Raw genomic sequence first — 19188 nt, 5'->3', positions numbered from 1 at the left:
ACATCAAATAGGGGCTGCTCAGGCATCCAGAATCTATTGTTCTTAATAAAGTGGCTCGTTCACTTCTTATTTACAGCATTATCTCAGTTTAAATAGGCTGGTCCAAGGTTAAATCAAATAATGACTACAATGTTACAGAGCTCAGTCATTCCATCCCTTCCAAAGAACAGGACTTTGTCACACAGTCAAGCTCATCATGCCTGGATGCTCCTCCTTTCTGCAGAATTCTCTTGGGGCAGCTCCTCAGTCTCTCCAAAACAAAATCTTAGGGTGTCTCAATTCCTCATTGGCTACAGTTTTTTCTCTAGGTGGGAATCTCCAATACATGTAAAATGAGGTGCCCAGAAGAGATGTTGTCTAATAAAGGCCCCATCCAGATGTCTATTCCTTTTCTATCCAGTTGAATTTACAAATGAAGGCCAAAGGGCCCCACAAGCATAAATAAATTCTTTTACTTCCAAAAAACCCTCTGAATGTGCATCTGCTGTAGAAAAGCACAAAAGAATCTTTGTTCTGCCACCCTCAGGGATGTGCACAGTGACTCACTCAAAAATGACTCTAAGTACAATGGCACACTTTTGCCAATTCAGGAAAAACCTCTACAAGTCTACATTTAAAGATCACTATTCTAAATTCTGAAATGGATAAATAACTACAAGAATACTAAATTTTATCTTCTTACATTCCTAGCTCCCTCTTTGGCTTTTCTAATAAAAATTTGTGTTTTGTTTGTTTTTTAAAGCCTTTTTCTGATTGTAAAAAGGCAATTATATCAGCATCTAGCTAAGCATGAAATTTTTGCCCAGGAAAGTTTTAAAGTCATCTGGTTGAAACTCTATGAGAAATTAAAACTGGTATTTATCTGTATTTCTCTGAAATTTCCTGCACATGTGTTTTTTGTTCGTGTGTGTGTGTGTGTGTGTGTGTGTGTGTGTGTTTTAAAACTAAACAAAAAAGGAGTTTCTATCTGTACTACTTATGATGAATTCCAAGGTAAAACAGTCTCTTCATGGCAACTGTACTTTACTCATGTTTTAATTAGAGGATATTAATAGCAAATGTTTGCCATTTTGGCCAAACTTCATCAGTCTTTTAATCCCAGCACTTCAAATATTAGACCAAAAGAAACCACCACTAGAAGAATAGGGGAACAGTAAGTATTTTTCACATTCCTTTTTTTGTAAGTTTATTTACTTTGAGATAGAGCACACACAGGAGCAGGGGAGGGGAAGAGAGAGAGGAAGAAAGAATCCCAAGCAGGTTCTGTGCTGTTAGCACAAAGCCCAACGCCAGCTCCATCTCACAAACTGTGAGATCATGACCTGGGCAGAAAGCAAGAGTCAAATGCTTAACCAACTGAGCCACCCAGGTGCCTCACATTGCTTTTCTTTTTAAAGTCATTTAAAAAATATCTGGAAACCTACTATGTACCAAGTATTGCATACTAGGCACTGGAACATAAAGATATCTTATTTTCAAGGAGCTTACAGACCAGCCAGAGAGACAAACATGCAAGTAATCATAACAAAGTAATTACTGTGGTAGAGGAAGGTGTCAAATATCCTGGGAACACTGAGGAGTGGAAAAGTGAGCAAACTGAATTTGCCAAGCCAGAGGATGGCTTTCCACTAAGGAAATGGCAAGCTAGTACGTATGGCTACCATTTATTGAACGTTGATCACAGGCACGTTGCTAAATACTTTACATATATTATCTCATTTAGTCCACACAAAAACCCCAAAATGATATTCAGTCTTAAAAAAGTTAGGTAACTTGCCCAGGGTCACTCAACGTGTCAGTGCTGGAACCCACACTTGACATAAGGCTTGTCCAAATCCAAAATTCCAGGGCTATAAATACTGCACCATACTTTCCCCTCTTGTGTAAAGCAAAGAGACAGGAGAATGTGACACAATGAACAATGCTTCTCACTGCTATCTATATATCACAACTACTTAAGAAGTTCTCTGTAAGTACTAATGCTTAACACTCCATTCCACAAGGTTCTAATTCAAGAAAAAAAGGGTGGGCATACGCATTCAAAAAAAATTACCTAAATTGAGAAATACACATAGCCTAAGTTGAGAAGTACAGCGTTAAGATATTTGTAAGTAGTTAAAAGGCCTATGTTTGGGGTGGGGGTTGATAAGGCTAGAGTGCCAGGTAAAAAATCATGGAGGACTTTATCTGTTTATACATATCACAAATGGTACTTGCTGCCTTCACTTTCTTGGGACTTATGTCCAAGATCCTTATTCATCAATCCAGTGAAATCATTCTGATAGACAAAATCCAAAGAATTTATCAGTCCTCACTTTTCTTGAACTCTCTACAGTATCTGACATTACTGATAAGGCTTTGATTTCTGTCTAACACCCTCCTGTAGCAGCACTCTTCTGTTCTCCTCCTACCTCTTTAACAACTTCTTTTCACTCTTTTGCAGTTTTCTTTTCCTTGTCCCATCCCTTTAACAGGAGAGCACCCAAAGGGGCTGTCCTACTCTCATTCTGCTTTTCATCCTGGTCATTCCTACCAATCTTATGACTTCACCTACAATCAACATGCTGTAGACTCTCATATCAACTCAGATCCAAAGCCTGGTTTGATCTTAAGCTCAAAATTCTTAATGAGCATCCCTATTCTGTATCCCTCGCACAGAGTCTCAAACCCCTTCCAAAATTGAATCTCCTCCTACCCTAATTCTTCCCCTTAATGATGCACTCTTTTTTAAAATTTTTTAAAAATGTTTACTTATTTTTGAGACAGAAAGAGTGTGAGCAGGGGAGGGGCAGAGAGAGAGGGAGACACAGAATCCGAAGCAGGCTCCAGGCTGTGAGCTGTGACCACAGAGCTCAACGTGGGACTTGAATTCACAAGTGTGAGATCATGACCTGAGCCAAAGTCGGACACACACCTGACTGAGCCACCCAAGTGCCCCAATAATGTACTCTTAAACATGCAGTTACCCAAATCAAGAATCTAGAAATGATCTAAACTTCTGCTTTGCTCTTGCACCCAGCCAAAACCTGTTCCCAACAAGCAGAAGACAGGAAGGTTTTGCCAGACTTAACCTGGTGCTATTAGAAAGGCTTGAGAGGAACCTAACGGCAGGGTGTATTTTGGCCTTCAAATGCAACTTCTGGGGCTGAGAAACACCTGTCTCAAAAGTAGGTCTGAACAGTGTGAGGCAGACAATTCAAAAGGGTAGCCAAAAGATGAGTTAAGATACAAAGGAGAGACAGGTGTAGATCAAAGAAATCACCAAGAGAGGAGGTACAAAGTTCAGTCCAGAGATAAAACACAAAAATACAAGGTAGCTTCATAGTCCTCTTGGTTGCTGGAAAACAGGCAGAACAAATTTATGGTAAAAGATGTGACAACAGTGCTTTCCTCTTGGAAAGGGCATTGATTGGAAGGGGCAAAGGGGCAGTTTCTGAAGTGGTGGTAATATTCTATACTTTGATTTCAGTGATACCTAAATATATATGTAAAAATTAAGCTGGCAATATACTTACAGTATATGGACTTTACCGTACGTGTATTACAGTCAATTTCAAACTTCGAAAAAAAAAAAAAAAGCCAGTTAACACTTTGGGCCAATTCTACCTCCTCACTATCTCATTATCCCATATGCTACTGCCTTATCTCACACTTGAACTACTTCATTTGTTTCCTATAACCAGGACCCGAGCTCCTGGTTTCCCTGTTATCCTGGTAAAATCATTGAAGGTCTTATCTTTCATTCAGAAAAGTAGGCTGTTTTGGACAAAAGTTGCATGTTCACCCTACCTATAAGCCTTCCTGCCTTTGTTATAGCACCGTACTTCCTCCCCAATACATCTTCTACAATGCCCAGAGTAATCTTTGTAAAGCTTATCTTCAGGCTCTAAACCCTCCAATGTTTCTCCTTTATTCATAAAATCAAGTTCAAATTCCTAAAATGATCCAACCCAGCTAGTATATCCAGCTTCAACATTTAACATCCAGCACCATGTACCACACCCCACAACCAATATGTGATGTTTTGCAACCTTTATTCATTATCACATCCTTTCCAAAGTACATTTATAGGCATTTTTCCTAAATGCTGCCCCCACTCCAAATCAAATATTAAGGAATGAAATTCTGTCAGGGAGAACTTAGTTTTAGAAGGCTACAAGCCACAGTAAGATTTTTTTCACTATGCCCCTAAGAAATAATTTTTGTCCCTTTGAGGATGATATCACCCCAATGAGGAATACATGCTAACAGAGAAGGTTCTTATTCTACCCATATACTTTGCCTTTGCTGTTGTTCCTCTCTGCCTGGAAAGACCTCCCTTCTGGATATCATACAGACAGCTATTCACAGTGTTTAAGATTCAATTAACTGCTCCTCAAAGCTTTTCCTCTCCCACTTGCAATCCAAAGTATCCTATCTATACCTTTGTCACTAATAACCTTAACATTTTACTGATGTTTTCATGACTGTCTCTTAAGTTATTGAAAAACAGGGACTATATCCAATTTCTTTCTACAACCTTGGCTTTTAGTATTGTGTCTGACATATTTATTAAAGGAAAGGATAAATTAGTTATTACCTAGTTGATATAACCACACAACTCAGCTTATCTCAGACAGTCCCTCTTTAACCTGTTATTGACATAAACATTAATAATGCCTCAAAATAATGTGGATAACTTATATTGCTAATTTACCTAAGCATGGTAATTCTAAGCAAGACTGAAACATGATTAGATGTAAGTATTAAAAAGAATATCATACAGTCACCTGGGTGGCTCAGTCAGTTGAGCATCCTACTATTGATTTCAACCTAGGTCATGGTCTCGTGGGTCGTGGGATCGAGCTTCAATGGTGACAGAGCAGACAGAGCCTGCTTGGGATTCTCTTTCCCTCTCCCTCTGCCCCTCCCCTGCTCATGGATATGCTCTCTCTCTAAAAATAAACACTTAAAAAAAAAAAAAAAACACTATAGCAGTGATATAATAAAAAAATGACTCAAAATACTCAGAGATAAAATTAAATGAGGGCCTGAACTAGGGTAACAGAGCAGGGGAAAAGAAGGTAGATATTCAGGATATAAAATTAACAAGGTTTAAAGGCCAGTTGGATACAGAGAAGATTAGCAGGGGGAATCAAGAGTGAAAATATGAATTTCTAGACTGAGCAACTGGAGCAGTCACCAACAGAATATTAAAAAGGAATGATGAGTTTTCAATTTAGGACTAGTGACTGAAGAACCTGGAGGACAATTTAGTAGTTAGATATATGGATCCGAAGCACATAAACGGTGGTTAAGATGTACCAGGTATCAGCACATAAATATTAACTAAACCCAAGCTGCTGAATGGCTTCCCAGGAAGTACAAAATCAGCAGTTCTAATTGACAGAAACTATTATCTATTTAACATGAAGACCACACAAAATTCTAAATTTTGTTTTAACACATTTATCCATTATTTAGTACATGCAAAGCATGATATTAAACACTAACAAAAAGAAACCCTAAGAGAGTTAAGGAACTAACTCTGAGGTAAAATGAAAGGTTACAGACAAAGAATGATGCTGGATACAGACTGAGCTGAGGAAAAGCCAAATTCAAGGCCTTAATTTTGACTATAGTATCTTTAACTTTGGTGTAAAGACTCAAAATGAGTACCTTAACAGCTTTCATTGATTTAGAGCACTAAGCTTTGCAGAGTACTTAAGTCTAAAATTTACCATTAAAAAAAAAAAAAAAAAAAAAAATCTCTGTGATGTGGAAATCAGAGAACTAGCTCAGGAAAGACAATGTGCTGTGAAGCTGGAACTACAAAGTAGGAGAAATAGCCAGAAAAGTAAAAACTGTTAGAACGCATTCTAAGTGGTATACTTTTAAAACACATTTCCACATTCAATGTCTGGGTCACTAAGATTAAAATGATAGTTTCATGTAAGGACAACAGATGATGGTTCAAAATAAAGGGAGTACTAGTTCTGTCCCAGAAACACACAGTAGACTTCTTTACTCATTAACTACACAATGCAAACAAATGACTACAAGATTATAAGGCAGTCATTCTTATCTATTTGTGTATTTTTTCATAACGCTTTGCACCCACTAGGGATTCACAAAAATAACCTGTATGAATTTTATACCCTTCTACTATTATACACTTCATTGGTTTGGCTTTTCTTCTCCTGCACTGTTTGCTGCCACTCATCCTCTTTTGCTGGTTTCTGCTCTTCTCCCCTGATCTCGTAGTATTCAAGTGTGCCACGGGACTGTCTTCGGTCCTCTTCTATTCTCTGTGTACACTCACAGCCTTGGTAATTTCATCTAGTCTCATGACTTTAATTAATATCTGAAGCTAATGACTATAAAATTTCTATCTGCAGCCCAGCCCTCTCTAGAGAAAAACAAATTTGTATATGCAACTCCTTACTCAACATTTCTAATAGACATTTCAAACTTGAAATGTTCAAAACTAAATTCCTGATCTTCCCTCCCTAAACCTACTCCTGCAGCTTCTCCCCACCCAACCTTGATGGTAACTCCAACACTCCACTTTTCAGGCTGAAGACCGTGAAATCTTGTTCGATTCTACTTTTCCTCAAAGCACAAAGCTAATTCATTAGCAAATCCTACTGGCTAAACCTTCAGAGTTATTTCCATAATTGATTACTTCTTATCACCTGTATTACTATCACTTAGTCTGAGTTACAATCAGCTCTTCCTGACTTTAACATGAGAGTTTCTCATTGATGTGCCTGCTTCTTTGTACCCTTGCTCTCATATAGTCTATTCTCAACCCAGCAAGCAACCCGCGGGCGGGTGCTCTTTAAAAAATTAGGTAGTATAATATCACTGCTTTGGAATCCTCCAGCAGCCCCTCTATCACACAAAATAGAAGTTAAGATATTTCCCATGATTTACAAAGTCCTTAATGATATACTCCCTCCTACACCACAATTTTTTTTCATGTTTATTTATTATTGAGAGACAGAGTGTGAGCAGGGGAGGGACAGATAGAGAGGAAGACACAGAATCTGAAGCAGGCTCCAGGCTCTGAGCTGTCAGCACAGAGCCCAACGCAGGGCTTGAACTCACAAGGTGTGAGATCATGATGTGAGCCAAAGTTGGATGCCCAACCGACTGAGCCACCCAGGTGCCCCTACACCAACTGCCTCCATGACTTCATCTCTTAGAATTCTGACCCTTGTTAACTCTCCTCCAGTTACTAAGAGCTCCTTGCTGTTCCTTGAATGCACCAGACATACTCTCCTCTTGGGAGCACAATCAGTATTCCTTCTACTTAGAAAGCTCTTTCCCCATATATCTCCAGAGCTAATTCCATCACATGTATCAAGCCTTAAATGAAAATTCGTCTTCTCAAAAATTGTAACACTGACATCTTATTTAAACTGCAACTCAGCCCTTGCCCCTTGCTTCCAACCCCTTCAATCTTTTTTAAATTAGCAATTACCACAGAATAAAATTTTAAGAATCCATTAAAAGAATAAAGATTTCCCGAGAAGAGAAACGAATCTGTGAGAATTTCAAGTTACCACAAATAAATCATCACTTGGATTCAGGTTTACCACTTCTCTACTCAATTTTGTACTGCAAACAAATTCTATACTCACTCAAAAGCAATGCCAATGAATCAAGCAAGTTTTGCTGCTAGATATCTGGACTCTAGACTGTATCGCCAGCAGTTGGTCAGCATTCCCTTAAAGCAATGCTGCTGCTGTTCCAGTAAAACAAGATAAAGTACTTAATGGGGCACACATTGCTCAACATAATTTTGTGAATAGTTCAGAAAATTTCCTAAGACTCAAAAATGGGCCATTTCAAACTAGTAAATTCTGCTATTAAAGAGAAGTAGAGACACCTGGGTGGCTCAGTTGGTTCAGCATCTGACTTCGGCTCAGGTCATGATCTCATGGTTCTTGAGTCTGAACCTTGCATAGGGCTCTCTGCTGTCAGTACATCGCCTGCTTAGGATCCTCTGTCCTCCCCCCCCGCCCCTCCCCCACTTTCTCTCTCCCTCTCAAAATAAATAAAAACTTAAAAAAGGGAAGTGTGATATTCCCAGTAAGTGTGAATTTATCATAAATTGTATTTAGAAGCAGAGCAGGGGAGGGTGGGGAGGCCTGGGTGGCTCAGTAGGTTGGGTGTCCGACTTCGGCTCAGATCATGATCTCACGGTTCATGGGTTCGAGCCCTGCACTGGGCTCTGTGCTGACAGCTCAGAGCCTGGAGCCTGCTTGGGATTCTGTGTCTCTCTCTTTCTGCCCCTCCCCCACTCACACTCTGTCTCCATCTCTCAAAAATACATAAATGTGAAAACATTAAAAAAAAAAAAAAAAGCAGAGGGGTGCAGAGGGGTGCCTAGGTGGTTCAGTCAGTTAAGTGTCAGACTCCTGATTTCAGCTCAAGTCATGATCTTATAGATAGTGAGTTGGAGCCTCATGCTGTCAGCACAGAGACTGCTTGGAATTCTCTCTCTCCCTCTTTCCCTCCACCCCTTCCCCACTTGTGCTTTCTTGCTCTCAAAATAAATTAATTAAATTAAAAAATAAATAAATACAAATAGCAAAAATAAAGGAAGAAAGAATTTTTAAAAATTTTTAAGAGAAAAAGTAAAACCTACATTATGCATTGGAAGCCTTATGTAATAGTTTCTAATTATATAAAAACTATAGCAAATTCACCTGGGAAGGTGAACACTTTCAATTAGCTCACAACGACTTCAAGAATCATCACAGGGAAACTAAAACACATGGGATTATAAATGTAGGTCTCAAAACGAGAACTCTGGAAAGTGGCAGAATATGCCTGGTTTCCATTCAAAGATCAGGACCCCCCCCCCCCCAAAACAAAGTTTGACTTACCACAACTACAGTTACAGCTTGACTAATGTCATGTCCCAAAAGGTCAGCCCAAAGTTACTGAAACCCACTATGCAAAGCACTATAAATCTGAAAAAACCTACAAAGTGACTTAGTAAGAATCAAAGCAATTAATTTCATTTATTGCAACTATATACAAGACAATCCACCGATCTGTTCACGCTGTTGCCAGTTTTTGCTTTTTGCTTTAGGAAACATACCATTTATTACAGAAACTTCTCCAAATCAAGGAAAACCTCCCCCCCTCCCTCAAAATTTAAGCACTCTATAAGGCTGTGCAAAATTAAAACGTTTCAGATACCAGTCTGAAAATCAGCCTTCAGGTCTGATGATGAAAATCATTTAAGCGTATGCCACTGATGCTAACCCAATATACCAAATTCTGGATCCAAGCACAAAATACTGTAAAATTTCCCGCTGACAGTTTGAGAAAGTACCACAAGAACAGATCTTTAAATATGCATCATCCACTCCCAGAATTCATCATCTGACTGGATGCAGTTTTAAAGTGCTTTTGAAAACTTTCTTTTCTAGGCAATAAGTTACATCTTAGCAACATGACTATTCACTTATAATGTCTACTTCGTTTTTCAAAGTCTATCTACCTAAGGGTACTCTCACTCCAAGACGCACATTTTGCCCTGACAAAATACAACTTTGTAATGGTGTCTTCTTATCGAAAACACCAGGAAGTCACCGGCAAAGACGGGTGTACGAGGAAGGCGGCATCTCGAGCAAGAAAGGCGGTCATCACCTCGGCGAGAAGGGCCTGGGTGAGGGCGGGGGACGCAGAGAACAGATACACTGGCAGCAGGTGCGAGGATCTGGCAAGGGGACAGTCGCCGCAGGTTTCGGACCGACAAGGGGATGTTGTCCATTGGACAACTAGAGTCCGCCAACCTTACCTCGGGGGTCCGCTCGGGCGGCTTCTTCTTCAGCGCCTGCCTAGCGCCGGGGTCCACGGGCGAGTTCATGGCCGCTGCCCCGGCCCCCGTGCTCCCCGCCTGGCCTTAGTAGCCCACGAGACAGCACATTCACCTTAGGTAGGGGGTCTACACCCTCCAACCCCGAGGTAGAGAACTCCGGACGGCCCCGGGGTCAGCCCTCAAGCAAACAAGCCTTCGCAACGCCCGCCCAGGGCCTCAGCCCACGCGCGACTGGCCAGAGGGAAGCCCACACGGGGGCGGAAGGGGGGATATTGCGCATGCGCAAGACGGGCGAGCACGCAAACGGGCGCCCAAGGGCGTGTCTCCGGGGTGACGTAAAAACTGGGGTGGTGCATTAGGACTCTTCCGGCTCTTCGTGAGATTTGAAGAAGCGTCGCGAGATCTCACCTAAACCGGCCACAGGATCCGCCTCGGATTTGCGGTTTCGGCCGTTTCAACTTCCGGCTCAGGGGCCGGAAATGCGTTATGACGGACTAAAAAGAAGTTTCCTGTTGGGGCAGAACGGTGGGGTAAGCGTTCTAGGTAGGGGGTTCAGTTTGTGCCCAAATCCGGAAGCTCAGGGCGTGGCCAGGCCCGGGCCAAACTTCAGTTCTGCAACTCCGACGCCCCTCCCTCGGACAAAGTGCAGACTTCGCCGCTACCGTTTAGCGAGCAAGGAAGTTCATTCCCTCTCTTCTTTACATTTGTTGAAATAAAACGAATCTCCTGTGGAAGGAACCCTCCAGGAAGTACTTGCTTGCCCTGTCTTTTACGGACGTACTGAGATCGGGACAGAGAAATCAAAAGCCTCGCGGCCTTGAGCCTCAGAGGTTGGCAGGCGCTGATGGCGCGGCCCGCTCAAGTTAATGCCGGTTCGAGAAGTCGAGTCTGTACTGTATTCACATAACGAGTGCCCAAGGCAGCCGTCCCTCAACTCAGCCTTTTCCTCAGGCGGGTAGGGTTTAGGGTCGTCAGGACTTGAAGTCACCAGTTTCGCACTACATTTTACATGCCAGCCTGTTCCCCAACAGTGAGAATACAACACATTTCCATTTACAAACTACTGGTCTCTTGGTAAGAAAAACAGACCAAACTTCATAATAGCCAGGCACCCGCAGGTGATGTTTTCACTGTGAAACGACTGATAGAATTCCAGAATCCATCGTTCCAGGACAGTATTTTTCATGGCTGTCTTTTTAGCGCACAGATGGGCCGCACTGGTCTCAAAATGCGTCACTTTGTAGCCATCATAGGCATGATCCTTTTTACTGAATTTGAAGCCTTTTGAGGTCTATACCACATCTACGTACATCTTCGTATTTCTCACAGCAATTAGCACAGTTCACTAATTAACTCGAAGTGATTTAGGATTATGTTATTCACTCTTTTAATGACGTAGTAAGAATTAAAATTATATTTTAGAACAACAGAAAGTAAAGAATTCAGGCTGCAACATTTACCTTATCTGGGATCTGGTAATGATGGCTGTTAATAATAGTTTTGTTTTCCGTTGGTCGCTGGGCTTGCCCAAACTTGAAGTTTACAACATAATATTAGCACATTTCTTTTTTGAGTATAGGTCAAAAACCTTACCAGGGAAATTGTGGCTCAGCCATTCTGGAGATAAATTGTGGAGAGATCACAAGGAATTGCAGTGACCCATTTTCGACATTTTTTGTGCGTATAAACAACCTCTCAAAGTCTGCCTAGGATCATAAAGGTTTAGCCCTTCCATTATTCAAGGATCAGTTTTTAGGGCCACTTAAGTATTTTGAAAGAAGGTAGAGGAATTAAAGCATGATGACCATGAGCTTGGACTTTAGGGACAAACACTGAATGTGTGTCTTTAATAGGCCATTTCTATTTGAATCACTTGGTGAAGTAACTTAGTATCTCTGAACTTCAGTTCCCTTATCTGTAAAATGAGAATAGTAAAGGACCCCATTGCTTTGGGATTCTCAAGATTATATGAGATAATTCATGTGAAGTACTTAGGATGTTGCCTGCATAATGCAAGCACTTTGTTATTCCTATTACTTCACCTCTGAAAAGTGATTAAAGCAGAAATTCGAGTTTGAAGAACTGGAAAGTTTTTAATGCCTAATTTTTTTTCTTTAATAACTTTCAAACAGGGGCACCTGGGTGGCTCAGTTGGTTAAGCGTGTAACTTTGGCCCAGGTCATGGTCTCGCAGTTTGTGAGTTCGAGCCCTATGTGGGGCTCTATGCTGATAGCTCAGGGCCTGGAGCCTGCTGTGGATTCTCTGTCTCCCTTCTCTCTCTACCCCTTCCCCACTCGCACTCTATATCCGTCTCTTAAAAATAAACATTAAACATTAAACATTAAAAAAAAAATAACTTTCAGAAACACACTGAGGTATTCATGAAGATGTGGAACAAGAAGAACTCTCACAAACTGCAGATTAAGTGTTAACTGGAAAACTGCTTTGGCAAAAAAATTATGTAGTAAAGCTGAAACATACCCTTTGACAATCCTTGATGTATGTCCTGAAGAATACCCATGTACACCAGAAAAGATGAACAAAAATGTTCATTGTTCATATTAGCCAAAAACTAAAAAATAACACGTCCATCAATAAGAGAATGGGTATATTATGGTATATGCATTCAGTAGCATATCGACTGCATAATACATGGATGAATCACCAGCAGAGTGTTGAGCGGGAAAAAAGCAAACCACAAAATATCAAGTATAATTATATGCTTGTTCAAACACAAGCAAAATTAAATTATATCACATAGGGATGCAAAGACAGATAAAATTATAAAGAAAAAGGGAGATGATGTTCACAAAAGCCAGGTTGGTAGTTAGAAAAATAAGAAAGAGGAGTATATCAGGACAGGGCACGTGGAGGAAGGGGCTTCTAGGTTACTAAAAATGATTTACTTCTTGACCTAAGTGATGGTTACATTAGTGTATATTCATTTTTCTGTATATAATATTTCATGAAAAAATGAATTAACTATACAAAAATAACTTACTTTTAGGCTTTACCATAAGACAACAACAGTGAAAACAATACATTAATGTTCATGGTAGCTATACAAATCGAAATTAAAGCACTTTTTTTTTAAGTTTATTTGAGAGACAGAGTGTATGTGCCTGTGCACAAATGGGGGTGGGGGGCAGAGAGAGATGGACAGGGAGGGAATCCCAAGCAGGCTCCTTGCTGTCAGCACAGAGCCCAAAAACCATAAGATCATGACCTGAGCCGAGTCAGATGCATAACGGACTGAACCACCCAGGCACCCCACACACATTTTCAAAATCTATCTTGTCCTTACCATCTTTTATGTTCTGGTATGCTGAAAAAAGTGAATTGATACTGAAAGCTCTAATAGCTACTTTCAGAGAAAAGGCCACCTTTGGGATGGGATTCACCAGTACTACCTGGTAGATACCAGGTAGGAAAGGAACCATAATGGTTCTGAATACAAACAGTTTACTAACTCCTAGGAAAAACAAAACATGGTTAAATCTTAAAAAGAAAAAATGGCTTAACTCCTTACCCTACCTTATTTTTCTCCATTGTACTTACCACAACCTGACACCATATTTTCGTCTATCTCTTCCACTGGTGGGAAATATGTAAACTCCATGAGAACACAGAAGAAGGTTTGTGTTATTTATTGGCATATCACTGGCATCCAGACTTGTGCCCAGCACATAATAAGTGCTCAATCAGTGTTTGTTGAATGAATAAATGAAACTACCTAAGGACTAAGTAATTAAGAGGGGATTTTGCTATAAAAAAAGATAGGCACTTGATTGCTCTCCAATGGCAAAGAAAGTTCTGGCTAAGCAAATGCTTTAGGCAAAACCAAATCCTAATTAGGCAGACATACTCATAATGTCTGTCTTTCCAAAATAATAGCAAACCAACAAAAACATGCAAGTAAAAAGCCCTGTTTTTAATAGCACCTAGAATAAAGTAAAGAATTGAGATTTGGTATATGCTGGGAGTCTGAGTCACTATGAAAAAGAAGAGCATTTTCTGGCCCAAATCTTTAAGTAAGGTCAATTACGGTTATTAAATCAGGACCTGAGGGTGAGGTCTAGGAATTAATATTTCTCAAAAGCTACATAGGTATTTCTAATATGTGACCAGGTTTGAAAACTACTTGAAACTAACTCAGGTTCTGGACTAGTCTGACCCAACTAATTCCAGACCTTTCATGCAGTGAATGATACTGACCTGTAAGTGCTGGACTAAATGTGCGACACAAAAGTGGCATCACAAGTTTCTTGAGAAAATAATACCGCCCTTATACTTAACACATTTCAACAGTGTTACTCCCCTGAAGACTATTTAGGTAACACTGCCTTTACCAAGAATCTGAATTTGAGCATTGAGGTGTATACATCTATTTTTGGACTGCCCTTGTTAAAACAGTCACTTGGAAAAATGGAAGCTCAAGCCTCTTCAACTTAATACTCTCCTTAGAGTAAATACAGGCTTATCTTATCTGTTGGAGGTCTGATCAGTGTTAACCCAGAGACTGCAATCTGATGAAGGGATCAGACTAGGCTCATACTTTCACCAGAGAGTCCCTTTAAAAAGAACTAGAAGGGACCAAGTCTCAGGAGGTAGCATATGCTTTAAGACCACCAAAGTTCTCCTGACAAATAATGAATGAATACTTCACATATTCTTTAAAAACATCTTTAGGGCTGCTTATAGTTTTTTGTTTTTTGTTTTTTTTTTAAGGGGAGTCTCAAATGTTAAACCTGGAACAAACATGACCAAGTCCATGGTCTGCACTCCAAAGCAAGGATAAGCAGCTCTATACTCTCCAACCTCTGCCTTTCTATCTAAGTCCTTCCTACTCAGAACTACAATACCCCAGCTCCCATTGTACCTTCAACTCACTTTGGTCTTGTTTGCCATCCAACTCCTACATTCTACATTGGCAAAAACAAAGAAATACCAAATAATTTTTTACAATACATTCGTCACCACATAGTAGTTGGAAACCATTCTCGTCTGAGAAACAAAACAAACCCTCAAAGACTACACGATCTCAGATGGAATTCTGTATTTTCAGATTCTTATTACCAAAACCATTCCTCTACACTTGTCAGAAATGTTACAAGATATCACTTATATACAGGAACAGCACATATAGACACAGGTACCAATTATAAACTTTTAAAATATCTGACGGATGATACCCAAATACTTGATACTTCCTCTCTGCTTTAAAATAGTGCACTTATTTTCTTTGGTCAAATTTAAGAGTCATATATATAAAATGATATGAAAACAGATCTAATCCTATCTCCTGGCATAACTCTGCCCAAATCGACCAGCCTGAGTAAGATAAGGTAGCATCTCAACAGCTTACTCAGGGCTTAATCACTACCGCAAAGCAGGCACTCTGGATTGATGGAAGAGCTTACTTACCCTATAATGCAGATGAAGAGGATAGACTTGCTCAGAGCCAACACGCACAATCAGTGAACAAATCAGAATAAAAATCCAAACCAACTGGCGAATTTTTTGTTTAATTATAAGGCCAATGGCACTTTGTATTGAATACATGTTCTTAACAGGTTTACATGATTCTTCTAGGTTTTAAATGATGTTTAGTTTGTTTTCAAAAAGAAGATTTTCTATCTGTCATCATGAGGAACAGGTCAAATGTAACATTATACCAGTATATTTTTTGTGGCTAGGTTTTTATTCACAAGAACATATGTTAAATTCTCCCCCCAAGAGCTGGGTGCCATACAGGGGAGACTGGACAGAATACCTTATAACGCAGCAGCCAAGAATTATTGACCATGTGGGGTGTGCCGTGCACTGAGATAAATTTTTGACGTTCACTATTTCACTTGATCCACACAACCATATTAGGAAGCAGATTCTACTATATACCAATAAAGAAATTTAGGATTAAAGGAGGACATAATGAACATGGTCATATATGTAGAAGTGCCACACTTGTGAAAAGAATCCAAGTGAGGTGACATCGGAGTCTATGATGTTACATACACCTTATTAACACATGAAAGAGACTAACATCATCCATCAAATCGACGTGTATTTATTGCACAAATTTCCCCTAGAACTGGGAGGTTATTATAATACAGGTGTACATTTGAGAAATGTATACAGAACAAGGAACAAGTATGTACATTTTACATATCCCACCATCTAAATAACTTAAGAGAAAGCAGAACAATCTCATAAGACATCCACCAGAAGTAGGCATGGTGTAAAATCTTTTTTTTTAAGTGATCATCCCCAGTGTATGCCAATTGCAACAAAATGAAATCTGTGCTAGTATGTTTATTGCACTTAACATTTTCAAACTCAAAATTAAGACACATTAGTAAAAGCTAAAAATATTTCAAAACAAACCAATTAGTTTATATACAAGGAAAAATTAGTTTTAAATCTATAATGTAAAAGATCCCTTTTTCATTTCCTGTTGCAACATTAACAGGGTTTTTTTATTCCCTGTTGCATCAAACAGGTTTTTAAAATATGTAACACATAACTGTTTGTACCATAAGAAGTTGAAAAAATTATTGTGAACAGGCCAGAACTCTTTTCACATTCATCATAATGATCACACTTTAAAGAAGTAGCAGCTCATTCCTTGGGCTTTGTGTAAGGAAAAACATGACTATGATGAAGGCAGTAGAAATTACAGAGGGTTAGGAATTATAAAACTCAGGAATCCTATAAGGATTAATGATTCTATTAAGAAACTAAGGTTCTTCCTTCTGAGCAAAGCTTAGTTTTAAAAGGAACGGTAGTAGCATGGGCCATCCATTTACTGAAGACTAGATTTCCTAAATGATAGAGATTTCAAACAGGACTGTGAATCATTTGATGATTAATTAAAAAAAGAAAACAAGCAAAATCAGACATTATCTACCTGCTACATACATATCATTTGAACTACAATAAAAAAAAATAATGTACAGTGGCCCCATATGAATCTGTCTACACTCTGAATCCTGCCAAAGAGACTGACTATAGAATCCCAAACAATTAAAGAGGGAAGAATTTCAGTAATTAATGGAATAAGAAACTCAAGCCAAAGAAAACAGATCTATAAATGCTCCTTGGCAGCAAGTCATCCATGGGAGACTCAGGTATTAACTGGGACCAGGTGACAGGACACAGGGGCAACAATGATTACAGGCACAACAATTTCAGGTTTACACTCCATTAAAATAACCATTTCTTTTCTATTAGAGAGTTCATGAATACATAAAGAACAAAGCAAAATGTGACCCAACACTATAAATTCAAGGCCAAAGACTAAACAAACCACAGAAATCGTCCTTATTTACTGAAAATTCAAACAGCAAGAATGAATGTATTATACAGTAATTATATTGAGTAAGAGAATAGCAAGTAGTTTTTTTAAGCTAATCAATTAATTATGATGAAAATAGTCCATGAAAGCAGAAACCAATTTCACTTTTAGCATTAAAAGTATCTTAAATCAGGTAAGTAAAGAATAAACTATAATGTAGTATTCAAGTAAACTGAGGTAGTAGAGCATAATGAAAACTTTATCTACCCATCTTTATATTTACATTACTTACAAGAGTTTGGTTCCATATTAGCCTTTCTTATAAGCAACACTCTACAATATATACAAAAAATATTAACAACTGAAAAGTGAAAATTCTGAAAACAAATTAGATTTTGGAAGGGAGGGGCTATTAGAGAAAAGAGTAATTTTAAGAATTAATAAGCTCTATTAGTGTAAACTGATTATTATGAAGCAGTGAAACAAACATTCAGTTCCTATGGGTTCAAGAAGGGCTGATATTGAAAGCAAAGGCCTTGGCTACCTGAGCACTTTTAAAGAAAACAGTATTATTTTTCCCAATGCTTTGGTGCAATTTTTAATCCTAATTTTTATTTATTAAATTAGATGCAAAAATGTAAATACTAACATTTATAAGAATTAGCTTATTCTTACAAACAAAACAAATGGTATAAAGTAGTATTTTTATTTGGGGAACCTACATTACTCAGCCTTAAAAAAAAGATTGGCTTTAGTTATGTTTTAGGGTGTGTGAAACAGATAATTCACCAGAAAGCAACATTTCAACACTATTTACAACTGATACTAGTTGAAAATATTTTTTTTAAAAAGACATGTTTACCAATCAATCTTGTATTTCTACCTCTGCTTCTTTAAAAAATAGATACATATGTACACTTGGATGGATAACATACACACATTTACACTCATTATTCTGAATTATTATAATTAACAGGCTATTTAAAATAGTTTGAGAAATACTCTAAAATTAGCTATTTTGAATTGAAAAACAAAAGAATAATCAAGTTTTTATAGGTCTCCATACCTTAGAAATAAGGAATTCAAATTAATTAAATGACTATTTCTGAGTCATTTAATTGTGAGATATCCAATGCTATTTATGGGTGTGGCAACACAGGAGTGATCATATGAAATTCCTTGATGATATTCATTTTGTAGAAATTTCTATACTTTGGCTTTTTCAAATGCTTTCCCTAAATATTATTTATGCTGCTTTAGGCTCACTTGGTTAAAAATATACCACCACCCAAAAGTCCAGCCAAAAGGAAAAAGCAATCCAATGATCACACAATATGTACTGCAATGCAGGATACCCAGGCATTTGACTCATTCAGATGGAAGTCTAACAGGGAGAAAAAAAGCCATAAATGCATGTTGCATCTGCTTCTTTAGTTTCTATTTAACTTTCTACCAAAGTTAATTTCTATTGACCTTTGTGTTAAAGGAGTATCTGAGCAACATATGGAGAGTGAGTGCTTGCTACAGCAGCCAGAAGAGGAAGATCACTGGATTCAATCCTGAAATAAAGAAAAAAAAAATTTCAGGTTAGGCATTCTGTACCCAGGACATGTGTCCTACAGGCAGTAAGTGCTACGGGTAAAGTCACACTATATCTCAGATGTCAAGAACATAGGGCACTCTGGCCAAAAGGAAAAGGATAAGAAGAGAGTCGAAGATAACACAAGCTGGAAATTTTTCAGTAAGTAAAAACCAGAGCCAAAGATTTTTTAAAAAGAAAGTCTCTGAAACCCAACAGCAACAAGATCATGGATGTAGGAAAGCATATCACTGACCTGCTAATGGACCATGTATCAGGGCAAGGGACAGTATGTAAGAAATACAATAAATAATAGAAAAATTGTGTGCACCCATACTGTTTTGGATACAAATGTTTTCTTATTTAAAAAAAAAAAAGGGTTTTTTTTTTTAAATGTTTATTTATTATTGAGAGACAGAGACAGAGCATGAGCATGGGAGGGGTAGAAAGAGGGGGAGACACAGAATCAGAAACAGGCTCTGGGCTCCGAGCTGT

The 19188-nt window shown here is 38.7% G+C and overlaps 2 protein-coding genes across 11 annotated transcripts in view; both read right to left on the bottom strand.

Moving 5' to 3' along the window:
• RAPGEF6 (Rap guanine nucleotide exchange factor 6) overlaps positions 1-10246 on the bottom strand; it is a 187576-nt gene extending 177330 nt beyond the window's left edge. For 4 of the 8 annotated variants that reach the window (XM_019422087.2, XM_019422086.2, XM_019422092.2 and 1 more), the window contains exon 1: positions 9800-10238. In XM_019422087.2, coding sequence (XP_019277632.1) covers positions 9800-9868 — 69 coding nt within the window. In that variant the 5' untranslated portion in view covers positions 9869-10238. Of the gene's footprint in view, positions 1-9799 lie in introns of all 8 variants that reach the window. The other 4 variants (XM_019422082.2, XM_019422091.2, XM_019422096.2 and 1 more) reach the window with 3 other exon arrangements.
• Positions 10247-15867: 5621 nt separating this feature from the next.
• Positions 15868-19188, bottom strand: part of FNIP1 (folliculin interacting protein 1) — a 153853-nt gene continuing 150532 nt past the window's right edge. For all 3 annotated transcript variants that reach the window (XM_019422097.2, XM_019422098.2, XM_019422099.2), the window contains one exon: positions 15868-18673. In XM_019422097.2, the coding sequence (XP_019277642.1) occupies positions 18595-18673 (79 nt within the window). In that variant the 3' untranslated portion in view covers positions 15868-18594. The remainder of the gene's footprint in view (positions 18674-19188) is intronic.

Source organism: Panthera pardus, unplaced genomic scaffold (genome assembly GCF_024362965.1).
Source record: "Panthera pardus isolate Hobbes unplaced genomic scaffold, ASM2436296v1 HiC_scaffold_2, whole genome shotgun sequence".
In the NCBI taxonomy this organism is placed as follows: Eukaryota; Metazoa; Chordata; class Mammalia; order Carnivora; family Felidae; genus Panthera; species Panthera pardus.
Note: the sequence above shows the minus strand (reverse complement) of the source record. Positions and strands in the feature narration are given on the sequence as shown.